The following is a 27,461-nucleotide window of genomic DNA, read 5'->3' as shown; positions in this document are numbered from 1 at the left end:
AGTCTCAAGGCGCTTATTATACTAATTGTCAGTCGATTATGTTAATAATGCAATGAGACAGAGACTAGTGAGGAGCCAAGATGGCGATCGGAACGGTCGCATAAACGCCTCGCTCCGTGATCCCTTCCTCCCCGCCATCTATCCTGTCTTTAATCCTGTTCGGGGCGTTCCGAATTTGGTTACCAAGGAAGAGCCTTCACTTACCGTCTGTTTCCGGGGCTCCGGCGTGCAGTGGTTTCTGCGTTCTGCCCTTGTCGTCCTGCCGGCCTTCCTGGCCCTGACGCCGGGGCCTCGAGTGCAGTGTCTGCCCGGAGGTGTTCGGAGTGCCGGCGGTCCGGAACCGGTGAAGAGACCGATGGTGGGAGCCTGAGAGCCGCGGACCGGAGAGACTGGAGCGGACCCACCCCCGATAGTGGGCCGCCCCACATGCCCGATATCCTGCCGGGCCGTAGAGAGAAGCCGTGTTGTCCGGCACCCCTTGGGTGAGACGCCCGCTCCTGTTGATTGCCCCGCCTGGGATCCGGTGCAGGGCTCCCCGAGAGTTGTGGGGAGCACGCCCGTTCTTCTGGTGACTCTCCTTTCTCCGCTGAGCGCCATCTGCCGCGGATCTACTGTGTGTCCTGGGGCCTCCGGCACTCTTGGTGGACTTGGAGGCGGACGAGATAATGGCGGCGGGTGCTGTGCTCAAGATGGCGGATGGCCCCTCGGAGTGTCTTCCTCCTGGAGACAGGGACGTTGATGCATTTGCTCTCCCCGGCCCTTGTTTGCTTCGGGCGGCCCCTACACGGAGTGCTGTCTTGCTTGCCCTGGCTGCTCTACGGATCGACCTGTCCTTGCAATACCGGGACTTGGAGTTGCGGATCGCCGCCATGGTTGCTCCGCCATTTTGTGGCACTGTGTCGTCTCCCCGAGTTGGTTTCGTTGTGTCTCCTCCGGCTGCTGTGCTGGTATCTCCGGATGGTTGCTCGATTCTATGGGATCAAGTGGACTTGTTGATTTGTGACCATATATGAGTTGGATTACAGCATTGTCTAGACACCTTCCAAGACTATTTCAAAATAATTTTTATTTAAAGTCCTCTTGGAAAAGGCTCATATTGTCTCTTTTGGTAAGATTAAGCCCAGCCCTTGATGGTACCTGACAGGGAAGCGCTTATGGACGGACAACTGTCTCGTTCTATGTATCGATTAAAATGTAACCTGAAATGTGCTGTTTGGCGCTCTCAATATCAGTGTTAGGAATACTAATATTGCTAACCGGTGGTAATGTTATAAGGATGGGATACTTTCTATGATAGTGGTAACAAAGGAGTTTCTTGCAAAAATACGCCCAGTGTTAAATTATGGTGCTACCCGTGTAGTTCTGGGATGCAAAAACTAATGTGAGGTTGCTAGAAAAATATTTGTGGAAGAACATCCTAGGGCGTAGTCAATCTGTCCCGGTACAGGCAATTAGGCGAGAAATCTAAATCTTGTCTCTGTGTGGAGGCACTACTCTAAAGTTGGAATGTGAGATAAAAGTTTGCTCTCTGATGCTTTGTTGGTCTTCGTCAGCGATGCACGACGACTAACTTGGACTGTGGAGGGAGAGAACTAACTTGGACTGTGGAGGGTAAGAGAGACCTTTTATTACATCTCCTATGTGTCAGAGAGGACTTCACTTGGAAAACTCTGTCTTTGATTCGAACTTCGCAATATTGTGCCCTATAGGAAAACTGCCGTTACAGCGGACAGGAAGCCTTCACTGTTGACAGACAGAGGCACAAAAAGCTATGGTCTCTATTCTGACACTATGGAGTATCTTTTATGTTGCAACAGCAACAAAATAAAGATTATTGAACTTGAGTAAAGAAAGCTGCCTCAATATCACACCTCACTGTCGCCAGAGGTGTGTAGGAAATACCTGTTGACTCGTTTAGATATTTCTCTATTTGTGAGCCTGACAGGAATTTGGCAGCGAATAGTCATAGTCATAGTCATAATTTCTTGTATAACGCACATTTCACAAAAGTCTCAAGGCGCTTATTATACTAATTGTCAGTCGATTATGTTAATAATGCAATGAGACAGAGACTAGTGAGGAGCCAAGATGGCGATCGGAACGGTCGCATAAACGCCTCGCTCCGTGATCCCTTCCTCCCCGCCATCTATCCTGTCTTTAATCCTGTTCGGGGCGTTCCGAATTTGGTTACCAAGGAAGAGCCTTCACTTACCGTCTGTTTCCGGGGCTCCGGCGTGCAGTGGTTTCTGCGTTCTGCCCTTGTCGTCCTGCCGGCCTTCCTGGCCCTGACGCCGGGGCCTCGAGTGCAGTGTCTGCCCGGAGGTGTTCGGAGTGCCGGCGGTCCGGAACCGGTGGAGAGACCGATGGTGGGAGCCTGAGAGCCGCGGACCGGAGAGACTGGAGCGGACCCACCCCCGATAGTGGGCCGCCCCACATGCCCGATATCCTGCCGGGCCGGAGAGAGAAGCCGTGTTGTCCGGCACCCCTTGGGTGAGACGCCCGCTCCTGTTGATTGCCCCGCCTGGGATCCGGTGCAGGGCTCCCCGAGAGTTGTGGGGAGCACGCCCGTTCTTCTGGTGACTCTCCTTTCTCCGCTGAGCGCCATCTGCCGCGGATCTACTGTGTGTCCTGGGGCCTCCGGCACTCTTGGTGGACTTGGAGGCGGACGAGATAATGGCGGCGGGTGCTGTGCTCAAGATGGCGGATGGCCCCTCGGAGTGTCTTCCTCCTGGAGACAGGGACGTTGATGCATTTGCTCTCCCCGGCCCTTGTTTGCTTCGGGAGGCCCCTACACGGAGTGCTGTCTTGCTTGCCCTGGCTGCTCTACGGATCGACCTGTCCTTGCAATACCGGGACTTGGAGTTGCGGATCGCCGCCATGGTTGCTCCGCCATTTTGTGGCGCTGTGTCGTCTCCCCGAGTTGGTTTCGTTGTGTCTCCTCCGGCTGCTGTGCTGGTATCTCCGGATGGTTGCTCGATTCTATGGGATCAAGTGGACTTGTTGCCGCTGCTGCAGTGTTTTCTACGTCCTGATTTCTTCGCTTCGTGCTGGTCGGCCCGGATTTTGTACTTGACCACGTGGATATTTGGTGTACTTTTGTATTCTGACTGCAGCCGAGCTTTCCTGGTTGCCTCTTGGTGGCCGGGACACTGTTCCACGAGGATTCCACTTGTTTTCCCTAACTGGTATGAGCCCACTATATCGTACTGTTTCTTGGCCATGTCTGGGTCTGGCAGTTCTGCTCTTCGTAGAAGTGGACAGGGGTGATCGTGCCTGAGTGCCTGCGGGACTTTCGTTTTGTTATCGGCATCTCCGGGCCTCACTGTCTGGACAGTTTCTGTCTTCATCCTCTGTGTGGGCTTTTCTCAGTATCCTATTTGACCTCGATTATTGATCTTTGTTGCGGGTGGGGAGGTGTTCTGTGTTCCGATCGCCGGCTCCTCTCCTCTCTCTCTCCTTTTTTCTCTTCTTTTCTCTTTTTCTCCTTTTCTTTTTCTGTTATTTCTCCCTTTCTCTTTTCTCCTATCTTTCGGGTGCTTCTGGGGCGACAGGCACGCTGTTTAGTGGGGTAGGCCATAGCCATTACAGTGATGTAGGGTGGGGGGGGTGTTTGTTATTTTAGTTTGTTTAGTTCTATGGTCCCTTTTTGCTTCCTTTCTAGGGGGTGGGCTATGTCTCTTTTTTCTTTCTCCTTCGTTTTGCAAGTGTCTGCACTTTCTCCTTTTCGGGGCGGGTGGGCTGTCTATGTGGCGTCCTATTCAATTGTTTGCTACGATTTGTGCTTGATTTTTGACCCTTTGATGGGCATAGGATGTCTTTGGGATTTGCCCTGCTAGGGTTACCTGATTGCGTGGGGGGCTATATCCCTCCCGTCCCCCCCCCTTTTCTTCTGTTTATGTTGCATGACGCACTGGTAGATATGGTTGCTGCCTCCTCTATAAATCATAAAATGGAACCTTTCTTATCCTGGTGCCTACTGTGTAACGACTTTATTCTACGTCTATACTGTATTCAGTTTGCCATACGCATTGTTGTTACTCCTTTTTGTCTCTCCTGTTTTTGCGGCCGGCCCCTGTGGTTGTAGGCCTGCGCTTGTACTGATACGCATATTTCAATAAAGGTTTTTAAAAAAAAATTAAAAAAAAGAGACAGAGACTAGTGTGCATCTATTTTTTTGATGTGCATGGATATAGGATCGTTGGGATATATATACACAAATATATCTCTATCTGAAGTTATCACAGTCCTTGAAGATGTGCATTCCTATGTAGGAAGTCGATTATGTGGACTCCCAGCCTGGTATAGCAATGTCTGCTCATTTTCATTAGGGATCAGTAGCACTTACATAGGCTCCTGCCTTCCTGAATCTGTGAGGAGCTGCTTTAGATCTGTGGGTTTCAAATTGTGGAGCGCCTCCTGGGGGAACTCTGAGCGATGTTAGAGGGTTTGAAGGGCACATCAATAGGATTATGCTGTGAATAGTGCCTTCAGTATTGGTTGCCTTATAGTTATAGGCTATGCTTTTGGTAATAGAGCAGAGATTAGATAAATATAAGAGGAAGGCCACCCAGGCTAAGCCTGCTCTTGGCTGCAGTATACCATTAAGGGTACCAGAAATGAGAAAGAGCAAAGCTCAACACTCTGGCCAGGCCCTCGGACTCAGCAGGTCATCAGAGGATAGGCTGGGATGCATTCTGCCTTGCCACTTCATACGTACAACAAAATATCAACTGACTAGAAATAAATAGTAAAAAAATGTGTGTAATATCAAACAACAAGAAGTGAGAGCGGACATGTTGCAACTTGTGTTCTTTAAAGGGTCTGGGAAGAATCATATCCAATGTCTAAAATGTAATACATAATGTATTCAGGTGCGCAGCATAATTAAGCTAATAATGACTAATGACAATAAAACTGACGCGTTTTTGTCACTTAATAATATCCCAGTCAAAGGAAATCATTTAAGCAGCATTCAAATAATGAATCCCCACAGGATTAAAACATATAACAAGAAGAACACAAGCATATGTTTGGAGCATAGCTCATTTTACAATTTCCCAGGGCTGAGACGTGTGACCAGCAAGTAACGCAAAGGTCAATGCAACAACCACATCAACCCACTGATCTACCTTACTAGGTTTCGAACCTGTGGCTTACATGCTGCATGCTGGTTTAATGCAGTAGAATCTCAACATTGCTGTTAAAATACAAGACTGATGACAAGTGGCTTGTAAAAAAAAGCTTCTGCAAAAGAGTAGTCACCTTCTTATGGCCTGGGTATATAGTCCAGATTTATCTTAAAGCACGCTTGTACCCTGTGACTGCAGATTAGTACCTAGTTTTACAGTCAGTGCCTCAAACTCACTGAGCTGGCGAACTGAGTGAAGGCTTCCATGAAGCCACCTGGATTGTGAGGACCAGAATAGTTGAGGGCTAGTGGAGGACGTTTCACAAGCTGAGTGAGCCACTAAGGATGGACATGGGGTCTGCTAGTACTCAGAGTGCAGATCTAAGAGCTACCAGATGGACTTGGAAGATATCAAAAAACTGTTTCCATAGCGCATGACTTTACAACGCAGTTGTTACAACGACAGCGTTGTTACCATGCGTGCCATTACATTGCAAGTCGTATCAACGACTTGCTGTAGGGGGTGGGCAACACCAGGGAATGTGTTGGATTTTAAATCCAACACCTTCCCTGCTGTTGCACAAACTGGAGTAGGAATCGTAGTTAGTACTATTCCTAAGTCTAGCGCACCCCCTACAGCAAGTCGTTGATACAACTTGCAATGTAATGGCATGCGTGGTAACAACGCAGTCGGTGTAATGACCACGTTGTAAAGTCATGCGTAAAGAATGTATGCGTTGAAAGGTCATACATTCATCTGGGGGCCTGAATGCTAGATTTTAAAGGTCAGTAGAGGTCTCAGCAACTCTGGTGGCAGGCAGGTTGAGTTGAGGGTCTGTGAGAGTATCCTACAGGTCCTGGAGGACCGTAAAGGGGTTTCATGGCTGGCTAAGTCTGTTGGATCCTTGGAGACCCTGTAGAGGGCGGCAAACTACAGACAAAGGAATGTTGAGGGCTTCAATGAAAAGATAAAGGCCCAGCATAGAGAATCGGCTGGACTGTGAGCACCATAAGAGTTGGTTTGAGCAAAAGAAGAATTAATCAGAAAGTGAACTGAGGGCAGCTGAGGACCAGTGGAGGATATGAGAGCCTTCTGGGGTTTACTAATAACTTATTAAGGCCACTGAAGACAGTCTAGTGGCCAGATACGAGTATCCCTGATTGGCTAAGAGTCTTTGATGATGGTTGGGCACCAGATTATAGTTGACTGAGGTCGAGCTATGATCTTTTTGGGTTGGATGACAGTCTTTCGGGACATGCTGAGGGTTAATGAGAGAAAGGTGAATGTCTGTGATCACTGGCGGAGGTGATGTGTGGTCCAGCAAAGGGTCTGGGAGAGACAGCAGATGATCAGCGTTGTAAAGAATAAAGCCTTCTTGGCAGCTACCTGAGTAACTGGGTGCAGGCGGAAGGATCCGAGAACGAGGTCCTTTCCTCACTGCTCAAGGGGGCAGCTGCCTCACCATATCTCCTGCTAACACTGCCCCTGCTTGCATCCTCTCTCTGGAACACAAGGCCAGGGACAGAACATTGCTGTAGCAGGCTCCTGCCTGAGCTACACGTGTCTGTACACACTGTTTTGATCACAATGCTCACAGAGTATTTCCTGGCCCCACGCGTGGCTTTCTTGCCTGTTATACATCTGCTCCTCTCTTTTGAGGTAAACTAGCAGGTAAGCTTGCTTCTAGTGATGCAATTGTTTGGTGTAAGAAGAAAGCTCTGAATGCTGTTGCCTCTAGAGTACATGGTCTGTATTTGAAGGTAATCGTGCCCTGCTGATGCCCATGCTTTAGCTGTTTTTCGTTTCCTGCCTACTTTTACACTGATCCTGGCTGTGACTTTTTTAAATCTAGGGGGTCGGTATAAATAAAACTTGAAAACCTCTGCTTTAGACCAACACCTCCTCTTACTGCCCACATATCACAAGCTGATATGGGATTAACAAAACATACTCAGTGGCTCTGTAGCAACCAGTTACAGAGAAGTGTTCTTATTTCAAAACTCTGATTCGCTCCTTTCCTGCTCGGGACAGAACGTTTGACTTTTAGTTATACCGCAAAACATTGCTACTAAACAATTTCATACAGCCTTCTGGTCACACCCATCAAATACTAAGAATACTCCCCACCCCATTCAATGAAGTGGGCCCTTTTACTTAATACACAATTCCCCATTCAAACAACTGACAGCATGACAGCAGTGGCGTAGAAAGGGGGGGGGGCAGCCCCGGGCGACACGAGCTTGTATTTTTACATCTTAAAAGTTCTACCAGAGGTGAAAGGTGACATTTTCCATTGTGGCTAGGTAAAGACGGGGAATAAGTACGATGTTATTAACACCATATGTGATGCTTTCTTCCTCTAAACTAGAAAAGGTGGGTTTTTTCCAATTTAAATTTTCATCTTCGAATGAACTTTCTTGGCGTTAGAATTTAGATTCTTAACCCGGTATCAGACTGTGCCAAAAACTGTAATATGGAAAATGTATAATGTTAAAAACTGATTATATGGGTATTGTCTAGCAACGTTCCACTGACACACTGCTGCCCAAACCTCATTACATTTTGTGTTTTTTTCTGATCTAGTTTCAATCAGTCCCAACCATGTACACAACAGCACTGTTCTAGGCGCAGTCTTCAGCTGAGAAACACATTTTCTCTGTAAAGCATTCACCAGCTCCTGGGGTTTATATACACATAAGATTACCTAAAATAAAATAATAACAAAAGCCCTACAATTATGATCTCTCTTTCTCACTGATTGTGCTGCTCTTGCTAAGTCGTCACTGCTCGGCTAAATGTGATGGGCTTGCCTTCTTAAATGTGGTTTAGTGAATCTCGAGTACCTAGGACACTACTCCGCAATACACCTGTTACACTTGACAAATTGAGGCGTAAATGAGAGCGGGATCTGGGAGGCCTGTGGCTTTGCTTGAACACTGGCGGGGTGCAGACTACTACAGTTGAAACCTTTTACCATACATATGAGACCGAGTGGAAAAAACACGTGTGCTAAGGCCCGCACTTCATTGTGCTTTAGAGGGTGTGGACGGGAAAGAGGCATTTTTCCACATCATCTGCCTATGGTCTATGGTGGAGAGTTTTGGGATGGCTGTAACGTGATATTTACCACTGTCTGGATGGCTCTTTTGAATGTTCCTCCAAGACATGATTGTTGGGTATACGGAGGGATTTGACACCCCCAAAACAAGCATTTTAAATCCTGCTTCTGGCAGGTCAACCAGTGCTTAATTTGAGCCGGTGGTTTCCAGTGCTGGGCACCAGCACTTGCACTTTATTGCCTTAACTGCAATTCTAGCAGCTGTCACGTGGTTGCGCTGTTTGTTTAAAAATAAAGATGTGCAGAAATCAGTTGTTTTTTAATTAAATATACATTAAAAACAACTAATACCTGCCACCCAAAGCTTTGGCAGCCTAGAACAGTCTGAATTGTCACACTTGTAGAAGTGCGATGGTTAGCAGTTGTGTAAGTACAGTGGCAATGTGTAGTGCAAACTGTGATGCAATAACAGAAAGCTCCAAGGGGACCCAAAATGCGGTCGGGTGACACACTATGGATTTCACAGGAACCCAGTTTACCTGTTTAAGCCACACCCTTAATTACATAGGCCATGCTCCCTTTACAGACCCCATGCTTTTTTCATCCCACATAATTCCCTGTGTTTACGTCTTTGTCTTCTCTACCACTGGACCCCCAACGCTCCTAATCCCTCCGCCCATCCATCCCCCACTACCACTTGTCATCTTATTTGGTTCAGAGGTAGAAGTGGCTGGCATGCCCATACTTTTTAAATTTAAGACATTTAGTTTCGTACTTTTTGTGAAAAGAGGACCATCACAGCACGGTTAATTTCGAGTCTCCTGTGATGTGAAGCCCAGGGAGGAACATAAAACTAAACAAGAAACAAGCATTTTTGCCAGTGTGCCTGCTTTCTTAAAAAAATGCAAATGTGTGCAAATGGTTAATTTGCAAATGTAAAGCTGCTTGGAAGCAGGTATTGGCTTTAATTGATGGAATCACTTAAAGCTTCCTGACAGACTTATTCTTTTTGAGTGGTATTTCAAAAGTGTTATTAGCTGAGTTGTGAATTGTGTGCTTTTGAACGACAGTTATAAAAAAATATACACTTCGTAGATGGTATTACTAATATATTTTGGACGCACTTCTTTCCCTTTAAACCTTTTTGCGCATTTGGTAGCAGCCTGTCTTATACGGTGTGTAATGAAAGTTTTAAATAATGACTTACATATATATTCACAATGTTTTCTGTCACAGACTGAGACCCCGTAGCACTAAACATGCATGACTTCCTATTGTTCACTGCCCTAAAGGATTAAATTTTATAGTACTCTGTTTACACACACAGACCTCAGCAGTGAATTAACTAATAAAGGTTTCATAATGTACGATAGTGCATTTTCCACTGATAAACTTAACTTGCATTTATTTACCATTTAAGCTGTACATTATTTTAAATGTAGTTATTTGGAGGTAAAAGACTGAAAAAAAGTTTGAATATTTAATTTTTTTAGCAACTCCTTTGACCCCTCCCTTACACTCATTCAGCCCGCCTCCTTTTGTGCGCAACATCACAGTTCCCATACGTTTTTTTAAGGCAGCTCAACCGCTGATTTTGTTGGGTGCACAATAGTGACTACTGGGGAACCTCACAGGGGTGGCTTTTCCACTGGAGCAGAGAAGCGTTGTCCCACTTAAATGTCCCTTAAAGCCCCAGAGATGAAAAATAAAACGGTAATTTATTACCATTTAAGTTTTTTTCATCTCGTCCTGATCCGAGTGTCGGGACGCGGCGGGACGGGGCCTGCTGAGTAGAAGCAGGGAGTAGTGATGGACAGATGGCTGCCTACGCACTGTTTAAAATGTGAATGCCTCTTCCGTCTTGCAACGACGAGCCAGACATGCACACTTTAAACCTTCAAACCCAGCTGTCTTAAGACAGCTTTCAGAGCAGCTACCGGCTTCTTGTCCTCGGGACAGGGCCGGCCTAAGGCATGTGCAAGCTGTGCACCTGCACAGGGCCGCCAAACCCCAGGGGCCGCCACGCCAATATATATCCTTAGATACATATTTGCGTGGCGGCCCCTGGTAGGGATTTGGCGGCCTCGGGCCCCCTTCCTACACTCCCTGCCCAGGGCCTCCGTGAGCCTAGAGCCGGCCCTGCTCGGGAGTGCAGGGAGAGGCCACTCCCTCCAACCAGGGCACTGCTCTCATGCTGGTTAACAGCATGTGAGCAGCACCAGGATTGGTCAAGGGAGTTTGCTGGGGCCCACACTGCAGTCTCTGGAGAAGAGGCCCGGAGCGAGGAGTACTTCATATCGTCTGGATTCAGGTAAGTTAAAAAAAACATTTTTTATATTCGCATATTCCCACCCATTTTCTCACCCCCGCCATACTTGCCAGCAGCCACTGGAACCTCATGCTAACACCCCATTGTTTCATGGACTACGACATGTCCAGCACATACCCTGCCGGCCACGCTCTCAAGATAGCACGTGCCCAGTGTGTCCTGGTGTCCCTGCTGCGGTCCGCTGCCACCTCCAATGCTGTTTTCATTCCAGCGTCCATTGTTGGTCCCATGTCCTGGCTGGCGCGGAGGCTCTGGCTGCTGGACTGCCACTTCCACACTGTTCTCCGCGCTCTGATCGCCACGGACCCGTGCTACCTGGTGCACCTGTACATTGGCCTCCGGAGGGTGGTTGATGTGGACATTAACCAGCGAAGGGCTGAAGGGACCTGTAGGGTAACAAAGAACGTGGGACACAGCGTTCACGGAACAAGTTATAATACAGGTCGAGCAGTGCTTAATTTTTAAAGATAGTAAGTGCAAGCGCCAAAAGGTTGTCCTAGGATACCAAACCCGTTACTGCCCACTGCTGGCAACCACAGTAACCTCTGGTGCAGCGCAGCCTATATTGTTCTGTTCATTTCTCTTAATATAGCACCTGTATAAGGCATACTGCGACGTACAGCCATTGATCCAGAAGGGTTTTCACAGTGTTTTCAATACCAGTACATACATTAAATTTAGTCAGTAGCTTTGAAAATGCAGTGTTCTAATTTGATAGAGATGAACTGATTCAGAGATGATAATTGCGTGTTGTCAGTAGCTTGTCAAATGCTATTTTACCTTCCCATCCTAGAACTTGTAGTCCACCATTAGTAACAGAAAAAACACAGTAGGTGACAGAATTCACAGAAAAAAAACATGCCTGAATAGGTGATTTGCCTGACACAGGTGATCTTACGAGCTATTTGTTTTGGTTGAGGGTTACCAGCGGGCCAGCTGCCCTTTGCTGACCAGCAGGAGGCGCTCTGACGTACAGTTTGGTTCAAATGAGACAATGGTAGGTAACATCTCCAAGCATGGGACATTTGGAGAGACCTTATGCGCCAGCAGCGCCCCTTCCCTTTTCCTGCACCATGGCCATTCTTAAAGAACAACTAGAGGGTGACCTTCACAAATAATAATAGAAATCAGCATCAGCTATTCTTTCTTGCTAAAAGTACAACCTCCGGGCCATCACACAAACTGTGCAATCTTGCTTACAAGCCCCTCAATTAACTTCAGGGCCTATCTATATATATATATATATATATATATATATATATATATATATATATATATATATATATATATATATATATATATATATATATATATATATATATATATATATATATATATATATATATATATATATATATATATATATATATATATAAATATAAATTGCCTGAAGCCTCAATGGGCGTTTGCGCCTCCCTTGGGCACCCCAGGGCACTTTGGTATAACAGAAGGGGAGGCAGACACTTGTGTGGCCCCTTCTATAATACAGATAGCGCTGGGTCATATGTTGCGCCAGCGGTATCTTTAGCGTGCGCTCCCTTATTTGCATGGGAATCTCTTTGCTTCTGCACCCACGCCATATTGCTGATGTTGGTGCAGAGGCAAACATGCCTTTACGAGACGCAGCCTCAATGGGCGTTTGCGCCTCCCTTGGGCACCCCAGGGCACTTTGGTATAACAGAAGGGGAGGCAGACACTTGTGTGGCCCCTTCTATAATACAGATAGCGCTGGGTCATATGTTGCGCCAGCGGTATCTTTAGCGTGCGCTCCCTTATTTGCATGGGAATCTCTTTGCTTCTGCACCCACGCCATATTGCTGATGTTGGTGCAGAGGCAAACATGCCTTTACGAGACGCATAGAAAGTAAGCAGCTATATGAAGGGATGAAAAGGGGTTCTATGGATCCCCAGATATCCCCCTGCAGGTGGGTGAGGTCACTCACTGCACCAGCCTGCAAGGAAATCTCTAATCCCTTTTAAAAGTGCATGCAGGTTGCTGCCTGCATGGAGAAACATGGAGCAGCTTTTAAACAGCTGGGCCTGTATTCCAGTGTGCCTGCTTTGTGCGCCCCTGCTTGTGTAATTTCAAAAAGGGGGTGGTGATGGACAGAGTATCTGAGTTAATCAGAACACTCCTACCCAGTCAACAGATCAGGGTTTGATCCATCACCGTTTTTTTAGCTCACTGCACCATCCCAGTTCAGAACCTGGCTATATGCAAATTAGTCTGTCCCTGGCCCAGTGCATCATGGGAACAGGGCAGACCAAACTACCAAGCCAATTCTTCACTGGAAAGGAAACAAGCTTCCGGGGACCGGTTTCTGGCATTACAGCCGTCTTCGGCCCGGCTTGCTTGAATCCTGATGGTGCAGTGAGCAAGGGACTCATGTCTGAGCATACCCTTCCACACTTATGGCTTGTTTCCTTTCCAGTAAAGAATTGGCTTGGTAGTTTGGTCTGCCCTGTTCCCATGATGCACTGGGCCAGGGTCAGACTAATTTGCATGTAGCCAGGTTCTGAACTGGGATGGTGCAGTGAGCTAAAAAACGGTGATGGATCAAGCCCTGATCTTTTGACTGGGTAGGAGTGTTCTGCTTAATTCAGATACTCTGTCCATCACCACCCCCTTTTATGAATCGCAGATGCTTGTGTGGCCCATTCTGTAATACAGATAGTGCTGGCTCTCTCTTCAAGTAAAATACGGAGCTGCTGCTTCGAAGCCTTCTGTGTTGCACTGTGCAGGCGGTTCCTGCCTGAACTCTAAATAGGGGAGAAAGATCCCTTGCAGGTGGGTGCATTGAGTGACAGCATTTGCCTGCAAGGGGATGTCTGGGGGGGTCCATCGGACCCCCTTAACCCCATCCAGAGGGCAGCCATCAGGGGGCACATTGACAGCTTCTTAACCTCTGCGCCAGTGTCCATAATATGGCGTGGCGGTAAAGACAGTCCCTCATTTGCATAGATCCATGCCCCCAAGCAAATTAGGAAATGCCCTCCTTAGATAGCGTTGGCGCAACATATGCAACAGCGCTATCTGTATTACAGAAGGGGCCGCACAAATGTCTGCGTCCCTTTCTATAATACCAAATTGCCCTGGGGGCGAATAAAGCGGGTGCAAACTTCCATTGCACTTCTGTAATGCAAGCACGGCTGTTTAAAAACTGCTCCATGTTTCCCTGTGCAAGCGGCTACCCGTCTGCACATTTAAGAGGGATTAGAGATCCCCTTGCAGGTGGGTGCAGTGAGTGACTGAGTGAGCGAGCAAGGTAGCCATTGCTGGAGCGAAACAGACATCCCAGGGTTAGACAAGGTATCTGTCACGATTCACTCCCTATGTTCTCGTGTCCACCACCAGGGGTCTGAACTGTGGGACTCTCCAGTGTTCTAATATGCTTCCTGACACTCCCCTGCATGCATATCTTGACTTCCAGCCATTTGGACACTATTTGGGAATTGACATCCATTCCCAATACATGCCGGGTTTTGTGAAAGCCAGCCAGCTTAGACTTAAAGCCAGCCTACTCATGCCTGAAACTCCATTACCCAGAATTCCCTGCTCACTGCTTTGTCTCCACCCCTGCAGGCCAAGGATGGGTGGAGGAATTCAGCTCACCTGTGGCTGGCTGCTGCTAGCCTGCTCACACCAGCTGCATGTAATTACTGTGAGCTCTTTTAAGCCCCAGCTCCCTTCAGGCAAGGGTTGGTCATTGTAGCTGTTTACCGGTGAGACCAATCCTTGTTTCCAGAGCCCCCTGAGCTTTTGCTATTCTTGTTTCCAGTGTTTCCTGAGCTTTAATTATGCCTTGTTCCTGACCTGCTGCTGTTTTCCCTGTTCCTGAGTTAGCACTGCCTACAGTGCTACCCTGACCCCATAGCCTTAGTATTCCTTGTTCCTGAACTACAGCAGTTTCCCTTCTCCTGAATTAGCACTGCTTGCAGTGCTACCTTGTTTCCTGATTCCTGAGCTATAGTTAATCCTTGTTCCTTGATTCCTGAGCTATAGCTAATCCTTGTGCCTCAATTAGCACTGCCAGCAGTGCTACCTTGTTTCTTGAGTTCCAGAGCTATAGTTATTCTTTGTTCTTGTTCCTGGGCGTAGCTATTTCTTGTTCCTGATTTGCACTGCTTGTAGTGCTCTCTTGACTCCTTGTTTCCTGAGCTGTAGCTATGTCCTGTTTCCTTGAACCAGTACTGCCTGCAGTGCTACCTTGACTCCTGAGCTCTAGTAATTTCCCTGTTCCTGAACTAGCACTGCCTGCAGTGCTACCATGACTCCTTGAAACTTTAGTAATTCCCTGTTCCTGAACCAGCACTGCCTGCAGTGCTGCCTTGACTCCTGAGCCTTACCTCACTTCTTGTTGCTGCCCCAATACTGCCTACTATGCTTCTTTGTTTTCTTGATTCCTTAACCTGCACTATTTTAGTATACCCTTGTAGCCTCCCCTTCTGTATATCTGTTTCCAGTCCCTGCCTTAATTCCCATTTCCTTGGTTCCAGTTCTAGTTTGCTGTCTTTCTATTCTGCTGTCTTACTTCTGTTACCTTGTATGTTTGTTACCTGCTTTCTGCCAAGTGTGCCCGGTCATTTCCTTCCTTTCCTGTTAAGCACTCCTCCGTGCTAGCTCCTTGTCTATTGTGCTTGTGTTTAGTTCTACCCCTTTGCTGTTACTGCCTTGCGCGTTCCTGTTTGATCGCCAGGATCCGTGGGCACAGCTGACTACCTAGGTGGTGTTTCTTGTTCACTGTGAGTATTGTCTTTGAGTTACATGTATAACATCACCATAGGTATAAGCTCCACAGACCCTGCCTTTGTATCCATATCCTACATGTGGGTATTTGCAATCAGTATCTGTAACAGCAATTGTGGGTAAGAAACTTACTGAGCTTCAGTCTTCCCGTATGGAGCCCCTGAGTGCTTTACCCCACACCCCCCTTTATTGTTAATGTTGTTTCATATATATGTCTTGCACATTCATCCTGGGTGTAGTTATTCTGAATGCTAAATTGCTTTGTGAGTGCCCTTCCTTTCCAAGTCTTACCCATCTTTTTCACTTGCACAGGCTTCCCCTTTGGATCCCTTTTTCTCCTCTGACTCCTGTATGATCCTGGGCAGCGCTGTACTCCTCTTCCTCTGTAAGTTTTCTATCCAGTTCCCAGTCCTTGCCCAAGTCCCTGACTGTGTTCCCCACATAGTCCCGGACAGTCCCTGACAGTATCACGGGGTCAAAGAAGACCTTGACAAGCAAGGCATAACTGAATCAAAGTATCATAGGACCTCACAATGCATGACTGGCAAACGAAGACCTCACTGGGCAAAGAAAGCCCCTCTTCAACAAACATGGCATCGTAAAAGAACAAGCATTTGTAAAGTCAAAAGGTCAGGCGTTGGCTATCAAGCTTTAGGCTTTGTCAATGTTTGTTTTGCCCTTGCTTTTACAAAATGTTATTGTTTGGGGATGTAGTGGGGCTCTCGTCCAAAAAATTGGCTTAAAGCAAAAATATTTTTTGGCTCAAAAAGCATTCATCACCATGCTATTACCTGGTATTTTAATAGACTACTTAGTGTGTGGGTGTGCTTTTCGAGAAAGGGCAGGATGTGCTCTCTCACTGTGAAGTTAGCCAATGACTGAAGTAATCTGACCTACAAGCCCCATCATAAATGCTTTAAAGAGCAAAAAGAAAAATTTGCATGACATAATAACAGACCAATGAGTGAAGAAATTTCCTAAAACCTTCCTTAAGTAAGTATATTATACGCATACGTTTAGTCAAATAAAAAGGTATAGGCTAACGCCAGACCTAAACAAGCATTTACAATGCAATGGTTTCGCCTTTGGAAACGTTTGAGCTATTGGCATTGTAAATGACAACATTTGTATTTATGTGTTGGTTTTGAAAACAGATAAATAAATGGCATTGTCATTTACATTGCCATTAGCTTAATCTCTCGCAAATGTGAGACCTATTGTTCCCTACGGACGAGCTCAGCAGACAGCAATTACTAGCACACACACACGCACCCAGAGCCACACAAACACACCCAGAGCCAGCCACACACACAGACCCAAAGCCAGCCACACACACACACATTTCTGCAGTGAGGGTGAATATGCAGTGCTGCAGAGGAGGCCACAGTGTGCAGTGCTGCAGAGGAGAAGACAGTGTGCAGTGCTGCAGAGGAGGCCACAGTGTGCAGTGCTGCAGAGGAGGAGACCGTGTGTAGTGCTGCAGAGGAGGCCACAGTGTGCAGTGCTGCAGAGGAGGAGACAGTGTGCAGTGCTGCAGAGGAGGCCACAGTGTGCAGTGCTGCAGAGGAGGAGACAGTGTGCAGTGCTGCAGAGGAGGCCACAGTGTGCAGTTCTGCAGAGGAGGACAGTGTGCAGTGCTGCAGAGGAGGCCACAGTGTGCAGTGCTGCAGAGGAGGCCACAGTGTGCAGTGCTGTAATTAGAGTTGGTCTGGGCAGTGATGTAAAGATTATCACCTTGCAGTGTTGCCCTCTAGTGCAGTGCTGCTGAGGGGGGTACCGTTTGTAGTGTGGTAATGAGGATTATTCTGTGCATTTCTCCATTAAGCGCTTTTTTGTGTAGTACTGCACGGAGGGCTGTTCTGTGCAGCCCTGCAGTGAGGGTCACGCTCTACAGTGATGTCTCTCCAGTGCGGTAATAATGGCGGTCACTCTGTGCAGTGCTGCGGTGAGGGTGTCTTGGTATACTCGAGGGACGCTGTGCAGCCCTGCAGTGAGGGTCAGACTCTACAGTTCTGCAGTGAGGCCTCTCCAGTGCTGTAATAATGACTGTCACTCTGTGCAGTGCTGCTGTGAGGGTGTCTTGGTATACTGGAGGGACGCTGTTCAGCCCTGCAGTGAGGGCCAGGCTCTACAGTGCTGCAGTGAGGTCTCTCTATTGCTGCAGTGAGATCCCTGTCGAGTGATGCAGTGAGGGCATAGTCTGCAGTGCTGCACTGAGTCAGTGCCACCATGTGCATTGCTACAGTGACAGTCACTCTGTGCATACAGGTCAACATTTTAGAGGTGGGAGAGTCTAAAAACACAATCGGGAGCATGGATTCACCCCTTTCACTTCTATTGAAACAGATGCTGTTCAGGCGGGAGACAGCCTAAAGAAAAGCATTTTTTTGCTCCAAAAATCGATAGCATCCCGCCGGAATCGGGCCCACGAGCATGCATGCTCTGTGTAGAGCTGCACCGTGTTACCCCGTAGAGTTCTGAGGGTGAATGTGCAGTGCTGCTGTTAGGATCACACTGCCCGAGTACTGCAGTGAAAATGACTCAGTGCAGTGCAACAGTGCAGCAGTGATGTTGTCTGCGTTATGTGCAGCGCTGTCTGTTTCACGTTGAATGTTCCTCTGTCCCCTTCAGAAATAGCCTGAGACCTTGTATGTTGTGAAGAATGATGGGCAGAGGCCAGCCTGAAGGAAAGGAATGTTCGGGTTCCAAATTAGAGTGAAGTGTGTCCCCTTATTTCTTGTCTTTCCTTCTCCTAGTGCAGGAATGGATAAGTCACTGAAGGTTGGAACAAGGGCGGGGGAAGAGTGGCTGGCTGTGCCCGGCCGGACGGCGGAGCAAAACCCGTCCGCCGGGCGGAGCACAAGGGCAGGAGAAGAGTGGCTGGCTGTGCGAGGCCGATTATGTAAATGGGACAGTTGCCAGTATAGCGTTCCTAGAGTCCCCGCCTATGATGGTAAGTGTATGTACAGCAGTTTTAGGTTGGTCGGGTGAGATGAGTTTACTGCATATGAGATCACTGCAGGAGGGTTGTACAAGAAAGGGCCACGAGCGTGTGAGGTGAGGCCAGGGATCAGTTTCTCGTTTGTTTGCTTCACAGAAATTAGCCAGTTTCCCAGCCCAGCGGGAGGGAGGGCAGGAAAGGCAGGACAGTGGGAGGGGGGCGGGAATGGCACGGACAGCGGGAGGGGGGGCGGGAAAGGCACGGACAGCGGGAGGGGGTGCGGGAACGGGCACACGGACAGCGGGAGGGGGGCGGCGGGAACGGCCACAATCAAAAGCACTCACCTGGACCTGGACTTCCTCCGGCGGCGGTCGGCTGCGGAATGACCAAAAGAAACATGGGACGACCAAAAAAATAAACCCCACCCACCGCCGCACTGACGTAGGCAAAAGCCTAAAAGTCTCGGGAACGCCCACGAATCTGCTCCGGCTTTGACGGACAGATCTCTGTTCCAATGGCTAGCCTCCATTTATGGAGCTAGCCAATGGAACAGAGGGGCGGGACTACAATCACATACTCTAAACAAAAGCAGCTTTCGACAGGCGAAACCTAAAAAGCAGCACTGCATCCCAAGAGAAAATAAGGTATCAACAAGGTACGGTATCACTGGAGCAACCAAGGTATCAACAAGCAGTGGCTAAAGGGTCCGACAGTAGACCCGTCTCTGCGTGTTATCGTTTACTCATTCCAAGAATTCAGGCAGAGAATTAAAGCTGTATGTAAGTTTGACCTAAAACAGAAGAAAGTAGTACTCTCCGCCCCTCCTTCACACTGCCGGTTGTCTTTTAACTTGCCACCTTCATTCGCCCTCTGCCCAAGCCCCATCTCTGCCCACACCCGGCTTGCTCTCACCCAGCTGGTTGGAGAGGGGCAGTGTGATCATCGTTTGCTTCAGGTCCCCCGCGGGCTTCGCTCCAGGCTCTGCCACTCCGGCTTCCTTCCGCTCCGGCTTGGGCGCAGGCAGGTGGCAGAATTTGCCGGTGGAGTTGGAGGGGCACCAGCACTCGTCCCGTCCCACGCATCGGCCTCCGTTCAGGCAGGGGATCTGACAGAAATCTGCGCAGCGAAGAGAAGGGCCAATGATAAGAATATGTTTGCATACCATACTATTGTTCTTTCTGAGCTCAGTAAATAAAAGTTATTACAGCTTCTAATTTCATGCCACTTCACCAGATTCAGAAAGAGACAGAGGAGAGAGGGGAGTGTGAATAGAGAGGACTGAACGAGGAATAGAGAGGACGGAACGAGGAATAGAGAGGACGGAACGAGGACAGGGAGATGATATTAGAGAGAAATGAAGATGGAAAGAACCATCAGCGAGCAACAGAGTGGAGACAAAAAAAATCCAGTAACAAGGACACAAAGACGAGGACAGAGAGGTGGAAATACAGCAAAGGGGCTTGAAGACAGGATAAAGGAAGATAGAGACGTGAGAGAGAAATAGGGATAAAAGTATTAGAGAGAAAGGGGAGTGAGGAGACAAAATGAGAAGATGGAGAGAGAGGAGTATTGAGTGAAATGGCGGCCATATGAGGCTAGAGAAAGATGCTGGATCAAGAGATGGGGGAGCAGAGAGACTACCTTAGGGAAGGTGTGGTGTGTAGTGGGTGACAATCTGCTGGTGTCTTACAGTGATGGCAGAGGTTAGTCCTTCTGGATGTCCGGAATCCCTCTGCATGGTTCTCTCACTGTAACACTCCCCCACTCACCTCCAGCACGCCCCTAGTGGTGGGAAAAGGCAGGAGGAATATGCACTGGTACACAGGTCACTGGTCGCCAGTGTTAACTTGGGAAAGTTCACCTTGTACCTGCTGCTGTGAACCACTTATCTGTGTAGCGCCTAGAACCCCCGGGCAGTGGCGTCTTATCAGAGCAGACAATCATTTTACATTGTCTGCCATGTAGATCTGGCTTACATGCATCTATTGTGTGCATAGGCGCCAGGTAATACGGGCGCTAGGGTGACCAACTATCTGTAAATTTCACGGACCGTCTGTTATTTAGTATGCTGTTGGTAAGGTGTACGTAATTTGGGGTCCCCAAATTACGGACGCCTTATAGACATCATACTAAAATCAAATTGGGGAATTTCAGGAAGATATGATGTTCCCTGCAAGACGCCCTATGAGTTGAAAAGTTTTCACTCGGGGCCTCTCGCACTTATCTTTTAAACTGTAGACTGAGGCTGCCTGCAGCAGCCCCTCCCGAACCTTGCACAGACTGTGGACTGGTCCATTGTCATTCTGAGACCGCAGCTGATTATCACATATAGAATGACAATGGGCCCTATTGTACTGACAGCATGTGGTGTGCCTTCTCCTGCATCAGACGAGGGCAAGGCATTCCGCTTTTGTCTTGGCGCCATGCTGGAGAAAATAAAAATAAAATAACTGTCGGAGGCAGAGCATTCATTTGTGCAAAACCTCCATCTATAGGTCATTTACCACATTGTCAAGGTGGATATTTGTGAAGGGTAGACGTGATAACCACTTTTGAAATAGTATTCAGTTCGGTGCAAGGTAAAATAATTCTGAGTAAAAATGAATACAATAGGCTATTCAGTGAAGTGCTTCTTAATGTCATGGGACTGAAACAGCATTTTCACTGTACATTTTAAAGTAAAATTTAAACATAAAAAGACTATTTAATGTTTATTATTACATTAGCACAAATCTTGATTGCAGAAAGGGCATGATGTCGCTTTGCAAAGCTGCGCGCATACTAAAAAACTGTGAAGTGCACGATTGTCTCAACCTTATATAAGCTTATTTTGACTTGTACTTATTTTGGTTGTTTATTTACTTACTTATATACTATTGTGCCACCTCCTCTGATATGTCTGTAAAAAGTATGTTTAGGCCCAAATATTTGTCCTGAATTTTGACCTTCTGTCCTGAAGTTTTGTTGTGAATGTGATCCTTTGTCCTGAATTTTTTTTGTAAATTGTGACCCTTTGTCCTGAATTTTTAGACTGACAGTCCTGAATTTACATCCATGCCAGTTGGTCACCCTATACGGGCCTGCCGGGCTTGGACCCCACCAATAATTTATGGTAAGTGCCAAAGGGTTGGGGCAGAACGTTCCCACTGTTTACTGGCTGAAGATGTGCGAGGGTCTTGAAATGCCAGTAGAGTCCTTCAGAAATACAAGGGGGTCTATTATGATGTTAGGCGGATCGCCACCGCCCGCATGGCGATCCGCCCAACATCACCCCCCGCCTGTCTCCTATTTCCCCCGCCATATTATGATGGCGGGAGGACCGCGGCGGACGGGAAGTTCGTCCGTCGCTTTTCCACCCAGTTGACGGGCCGCCAGGGCGGAAAAGGGCTGCATATGGTGGCGGTGTTTGCTAGACACTGCCAGCCATATTACGATAACAGCGGGAAGCAGCCTTTCCGTGGCGGCAAGGAAAGGCAAGCGGATTCCTGAGTTGGGGGCCCGTTGCGGGCCCCCAGGATGTTGGGGCGTGGGGGGGCACATGGGGGGTACCTATGGTACCCACCTGCATGTGCATGGACGACGTGGCAGGCATCGCGCGCGGCCTGCCCCGTTGTGCATGCAAATGCACAAATGCCTTTTTTGAATTGCGGCGGGTGCTGCTGACAGCACCGCCCACCGCAATGCAAAAAATGCGAGATGCGCCCGCCAGTGTGGCAGGCACAACCATTCCTAATTGCCCACGAGGGACCACCGCACCCTTAGCGGGCGGTCCCATTTCCCGGGGCGATGGCGGGCAGACAAAGTCCGCCGTCACCATGATAGACTCCAAGGTGTGAAAGAGTGATCGGCATTTCTAAAGGGGAATGAGGTGAGGTGTCGGAGACACGTAAGGCTGCAACTCAAAGCCATATCATTTGTCATACCTTTATCACCCTATGATTAAAACATGAATGCAGAACATTTACCTATTGAAAAACTATTTTTAAAGCCACAATAGAAGTGTAAGCCTTGTTTCAAAAAGCAATTGTGATTCATTCAAAAGGTCAGTTCATCGATTAGTAGAAAATACGCATATGATTTGCTTTAGTAAATTAACTTAAATGTTCCTTTCACCTTTCCATCTGGAATAATATCTACTTCATTTTTGATAGTGTCCAAATACTCAAGCAGCCTCTTCAATGCACCAGTAAAAACTAAGAAAACATGATCCTACACCTCCCAGCCCCCTGCGTGTGGTTTATATATGACAATATGCACAGTGAATCGTATATTTACATGAACATATGATACAAAACGCTAGGTTTTTACCGTATCCATGTCTGTAAACTTGTGACAGTCCTCCTTATGATGAAGTGATAACACTGCACATTGCCTCTGCTAAATTTTCCTTCTCCTAACTATTTTCTGGGACTTGGTCCCTGCATTCTTGGTCATGGAATTGCAAGCTTGAGTGTCCAGCACTGGTTGGTTGGGATTAAACAAAAGAAACAAGTTGCTTATTGTTCTTGAGTTAGGGTGAGTTCTTTCGTCCTTGTGGGGGAAGGCAGGGGGGGGTCTTCCAAGGACCATCAGGCTTGGCAGTACCAAGAATCCCCACGGGGCAAGCCCGTCATCTTGCATCCTTATTGAAGCCTCATATGAACTGGACCCCACTGATAAGTTGGTGAACCTGGCTCCTATGATTGTGAGCAGCCATTGTAGCCCCCTTACTGCTGAGTCTGGGCACACTCGGAAGTGACGTATTAGGAAGCACTGATGCCTTACCCTCTCCTTGTTTTTTTTTGTACAGCAGTCCCCTTATCTCCCAATGCTCCCTTTCCTCTGCACGTTCACAAATAAGCTCTAGGGTGCGCTGGGCAGAGTAGAGTAAGTTAACCCATATCCACAAACCCGTCTGTCTGGGCCCTCTGAAGACGGTGTCTGCTCGCAAGAGGGCAAATAGGAATTCAGCTTTGATTTTCAGTGAGAGGACCTCCCCCAGGTGGAGGGATGCGGCCGCAGCATATACATGCCACTTAACTTGGGTCTCACACCCCAATCTCCCCACCCTACGCTTGCCTATGGCGCTTAGTTAGGTTCTTTCTGTAACCCCTTCCATGCTGCCGTCGGCCTCGCTGGTGCTGCCGTCGGCCAATGGCCAACGCGGCCGCACCCGTTTTTTAAAACGGCCGCACTGCCGCGGAAGCAGCCAACGGGTTAAAGATCAGTAGCATCTGCCTGCAAACTAAGGGCCATATGTATCAAGCCTTTTTCCTGTTTGCAAACGGGCAGATTCTCAGAATCGGCCCGTTTGCAAATTGGAGAAAGCCTTTTGCGACGTATCATCCCAAAAAGCCATCGTAAAATAGAGAATTGCAAAATTTGCATTCTCTATTTTGCGAATGCAATTAAGGAACTGCAAATTGCGATTCCTTAAATGCAATTCTGGAAGCACCAGCAATTTGCTATTTGGCCTTAAGGAATTGCAAATTACCACCAACTTCAAGTTGGTGGTAATTTGCGATTTTCTTTAGAAAAGTACTTTTTTGATTTTTTAAAAGTGCTATATGTCGCACATACATGCCCTTAGGGCATGTATGTGCACAAAATGTGCACACATGCATATTTCAGGGGTGCAACAGGGTGTCCTTTTGGCACCCGTGCACCCTTGAAATTGCATTCTCAATTTGCGATTCTCTAATTGGTAATCACCCTCTTGAGGCGGAAGCCGGGAGGTCCTCTCTCACTCGTTTTTAATTCTGTGTGTTAATAATTCTGCCACCATCACCCTCGCTTGATTTAACAAGCGTTTTAGTGTTTTCACTCGTGTTGCCTTCCCGCTTGATTAATAAGCGTTTTACCTGGCAGACACTCCAACCTCACCTCTCTGCTGCTCGGGCCCACTCTCAGCCAAGCATTGACGCCGAGAGTGTGGTCCCGGGGAGTCGAAGCCTCTACAGCGGCCATCTTGGGAGCGACTGAGCGCTCTGGTGCGCTCTAGTTTCCTATAAAAGGGGACGGCCCCCCTTCGCGTAGCGGACGCGAGTGGCGGACGCGCCGGACTCACGCCGGAGTCATGCCAGAGTCCTGCCCGTCTGCGCCCGTCCGCGCCAGGCCGGGCCCAGGGACCAGTTACCCTGTCTTTCCCGCGCCTGGCCCTGCCACTTACTCGCGCTCCTCCCTTCTGCAATTAAATTACGCCATGACCCTACCCAACTCCCTGTGCAAACATTTGATAGACCCTTGACACAATCAATATCACTGCCGACATTGTCCCTATCAACTGATTAAACCGGTAGAGAGTAGGCAGAAACAAGCCCACAAGGTCAATATGGCATTATTGAACTGCGGCTCCCTGCCAAAACATGCCTCTGAGATTTCATTTCTTCTGCAGGATGCGGCACTGGATGCTTTGTTTCTTACCGAAACATGTTTAGGACCCAGTTCTGGCCCAGACATTGTCTAGGCTCTGCCCCCAGGCTACTTAATCCAGCACCTCGATCGAACAGGGAACGTAGGTGGTGGGATCGCTATTCTCTATAAGGATCACTTAGTCTGTCGCTTCTTAGGCAGCCCTTTACTTGACTGTGAAAACGTCCATTTCTCGATCACTCTCTCACCCTCAGCCTCCTTTACGGGGCTTCTAGTCTATCGTCCTCCAGGATCCCTAGGACAATTCCACAGGACACTACTAGAAACGGTCGTGAACTTCGCCAGCTCAGCTTCCAACTTCACCATATTGGGAGATCTGAACCTCCATTTCGACGATCCACACGACACGATAGCTGCGGATCTGACCCAAGACCTAGAGACATGCGAAATGGTTCAAAGAATTCAAAAGCCCACACATATAAAGGGACACTTGCTTGACCCTATTTTTTCCAATATCATTGATTTAATTACCTTACACCCGAACCCCGTTCCATGGTCAGACCATTTCATCTTACCCTTCACCTGGACCGTCCCTCCCCCTGCCCCGGTTAAACCTTTTAGTACTAAACAGACAAGACACTGGTCCAAACTCAAGATAAATGAATGGTCGGAAGCACTAAGGATCACCTTACCGTCCACTAATTGGGACATCAATATAGCGAACTCAGAGTTCAACCAATGGATAGAGAACTCAATGGACGCCACTCTACCCAGGAAATCTGTAACTCAAAAAAGGGGATCTATCAATCATCCTTGGTTTAGTCCAGAGCTCCGAAAACTTAAACAGAGCTGCAAAAAAGAGGAGAGACTATGGAGGAAAGACTTCGATCTAGAGACAAAAACTAAATATAGAGCCTCCATCAAAGCCTATAAAGCTGTGCTAAAAGCCACAAAAACAGCTTTCTATGCCGAGAAAATTATTGCATCCCCCAACTCATGGAAAGAGATCTTCAGAATCTTCAAATCTCTGCTGAAACCCCCTGACCCCCCCCCCCCCCCCCGGCCCCACAAGCATCTGGGCCTCGCTGTGAAGAACAGGCACTCTTCTTCCACACTAAAATTCAAAATATTCTTTTGTCCCTCCCACCTATCACCACTCACGATTCACCTCTGTTACCTAACCCCCTCCCCAAGGTTCCTCCCCCGAACTCTCTTCTTTCGCTCCGCTCATTAAGGAATTGTTACCCTCCCTTTTCAACTCAATTAAAAGCGGCTCCCCCCTTGACCCTGTCCCAATTAACACCTTGAAGCTAGTCCTGCCAATTATGGAGTCTCCAGTTATCAACCTAATTAACACCTCGATTGAAACAGGCACAGTCCCACGGGACTGGAAAATGGCCATGGTCAAACCGCTGTTAAAAAAACCCAACCTTGACCATGGAGACCTATCCAATTACCGCCCCATCTCTCTTCTCCCGGCCATCAGTAAATTGGCAGAAAAATGTATAAATCATCAACTGTCTTCATTCTTGGAAGCCTCCAATTTACTACATCCCTCTCAAACAGGCTTCCACCCTGGTCAAGGGACGGAGACGGCACTCCTCAAGGTGGTGGAAGAGTCTAGGAGGATCCTGGACACAAGTGGCAATGTGGCCATCATCCTCCTAGACCTCAGCGCCGCTTTTGATACGGTAAGTTACCGTATCCTTCTAGCCCGCCTAAATGAAATCGGAGTTTCGGGAAAAGCTCTTTCTTGGCTTGAATCCTTTCTCTGCGAGAGGTATTTTAAAGTATTTGAAGGAGACTGTCACTCCTCGCACACTACCCCTGCAGTGTGGGGTTCCACAGGGCTCTTCCCTCAGCCCCACACTTTTTAATGTATATATGTCCCCCTTGGCTGAGATAGTGGCCCCTTATGGAATTGAACTCATCAGCTATGCTGATGACACTCAGCTCGTGGTCTCCCTGAATCAGGCTGATCTGACCCACACGTGTCTGAGTGACTGTCTTGAAGAGGTATCAAAGTGGATGGGCCTGTCCCAGCTAAAACTTAATAACCAAAAGACCGAATTGATGTTACTGGGCAGGAAGGCTTCATTCAACTCCCCCACTCTATGGCCCCCCTCTATGGGTGCCAGTCCAACTCCAAAAAGCGTGATCAAGAGCCTGGGCTTCTGGTTAGATGATGATCTTACATTCAAAGCACAAGCCAGAAAAACTGCGGCTACCTGCTTTGGTTTGCTAAAATCGATACGTAAAATCCTCCCTCAACTTCCTGACAGAGCTAAAAAAATCTTGGTCCAAGCAATGATTTTGTCAAGGCTGGATTACGGTAACGCGCTCTACCTGGGAGCTCCGGTCTCTGTGATCCAGAAACTACAGGTAGTGCAGAATTCTGCCGCTAGATTGCTGACGAGCACTAACTACCGCTCATCAGCCAAGCCAGCGCTGAGATCACTCCACTGGTTACCTATAAAAGAACGGGTACACTTCAAAGCCCTATGCATTGCCCATAAAAATCTGCAGGTCCTTGCCAATCTGATCAAACCACACAAAATCACCAGAAACCTCCGTTCCATTGATCTTAACCTGGCACGAGTCAGTAGAATCAACAAGGCTCGTACTGGTGGTCGTCTCTTCTCTTACAACTCCTCAAAGTTGTGGAACTCTCTGCCCCTCCCTCTTCGTCAGGAGCCTAATCATCTTTCTTTTCGTAAAAAAATAAAAACTTGGCTCTTTCCTATAAACTAATGATTCCTGACCCCGTCCACCTCTGACCCTTTTTCCTGTCAAAGCTGCAAGCGCTGGGATGCCTCCGGGTAGCCATGCGCTATAAAAGAGTTATTTCATTCATTCATTTATTCATTCATTCAGAATGTCTTCCCATTCAATCCTATGGGCCTCCT

The 27,461-nt window shown here is 47.9% G+C and overlaps 1 protein-coding gene across 2 annotated transcripts in view; it reads right to left on the bottom strand.

Annotated features, from left to right (window-relative positions):
- The window catches only part of LTBP2 (latent transforming growth factor beta binding protein 2), a 1,439,407-nt gene that overhangs the window by 674,398 nt on the left and 737,548 nt on the right, over nt 1-27,461 (bottom strand). For both annotated transcript variants that reach the window (XM_078659886.1, XM_078659885.1), the window contains exons 6-7: nt 19,117-19,320; nt 10,634-10,902 (exon numbers count right to left, since the gene is read on the bottom strand). In XM_078659886.1, coding sequence (XP_078516012.1) covers nt 10,634-10,902; nt 19,117-19,320 — 473 coding nt within the window. The remainder of the gene's footprint in view (nt 1-10,633; nt 10,903-19,116; nt 19,321-27,461) is intronic.

The sequence above is a fragment of the Lissotriton helveticus genome, chromosome 9, assembly GCF_964261635.1.
Source record: "Lissotriton helveticus chromosome 9, aLisHel1.1, whole genome shotgun sequence".
Taxonomy (NCBI): domain Eukaryota; kingdom Metazoa; phylum Chordata; class Amphibia; order Caudata; family Salamandridae; genus Lissotriton; species Lissotriton helveticus.
The sequence above is the reverse complement of the archived record's forward strand: the minus strand, read 5'-3'. Positions and strand labels throughout refer to the sequence as shown.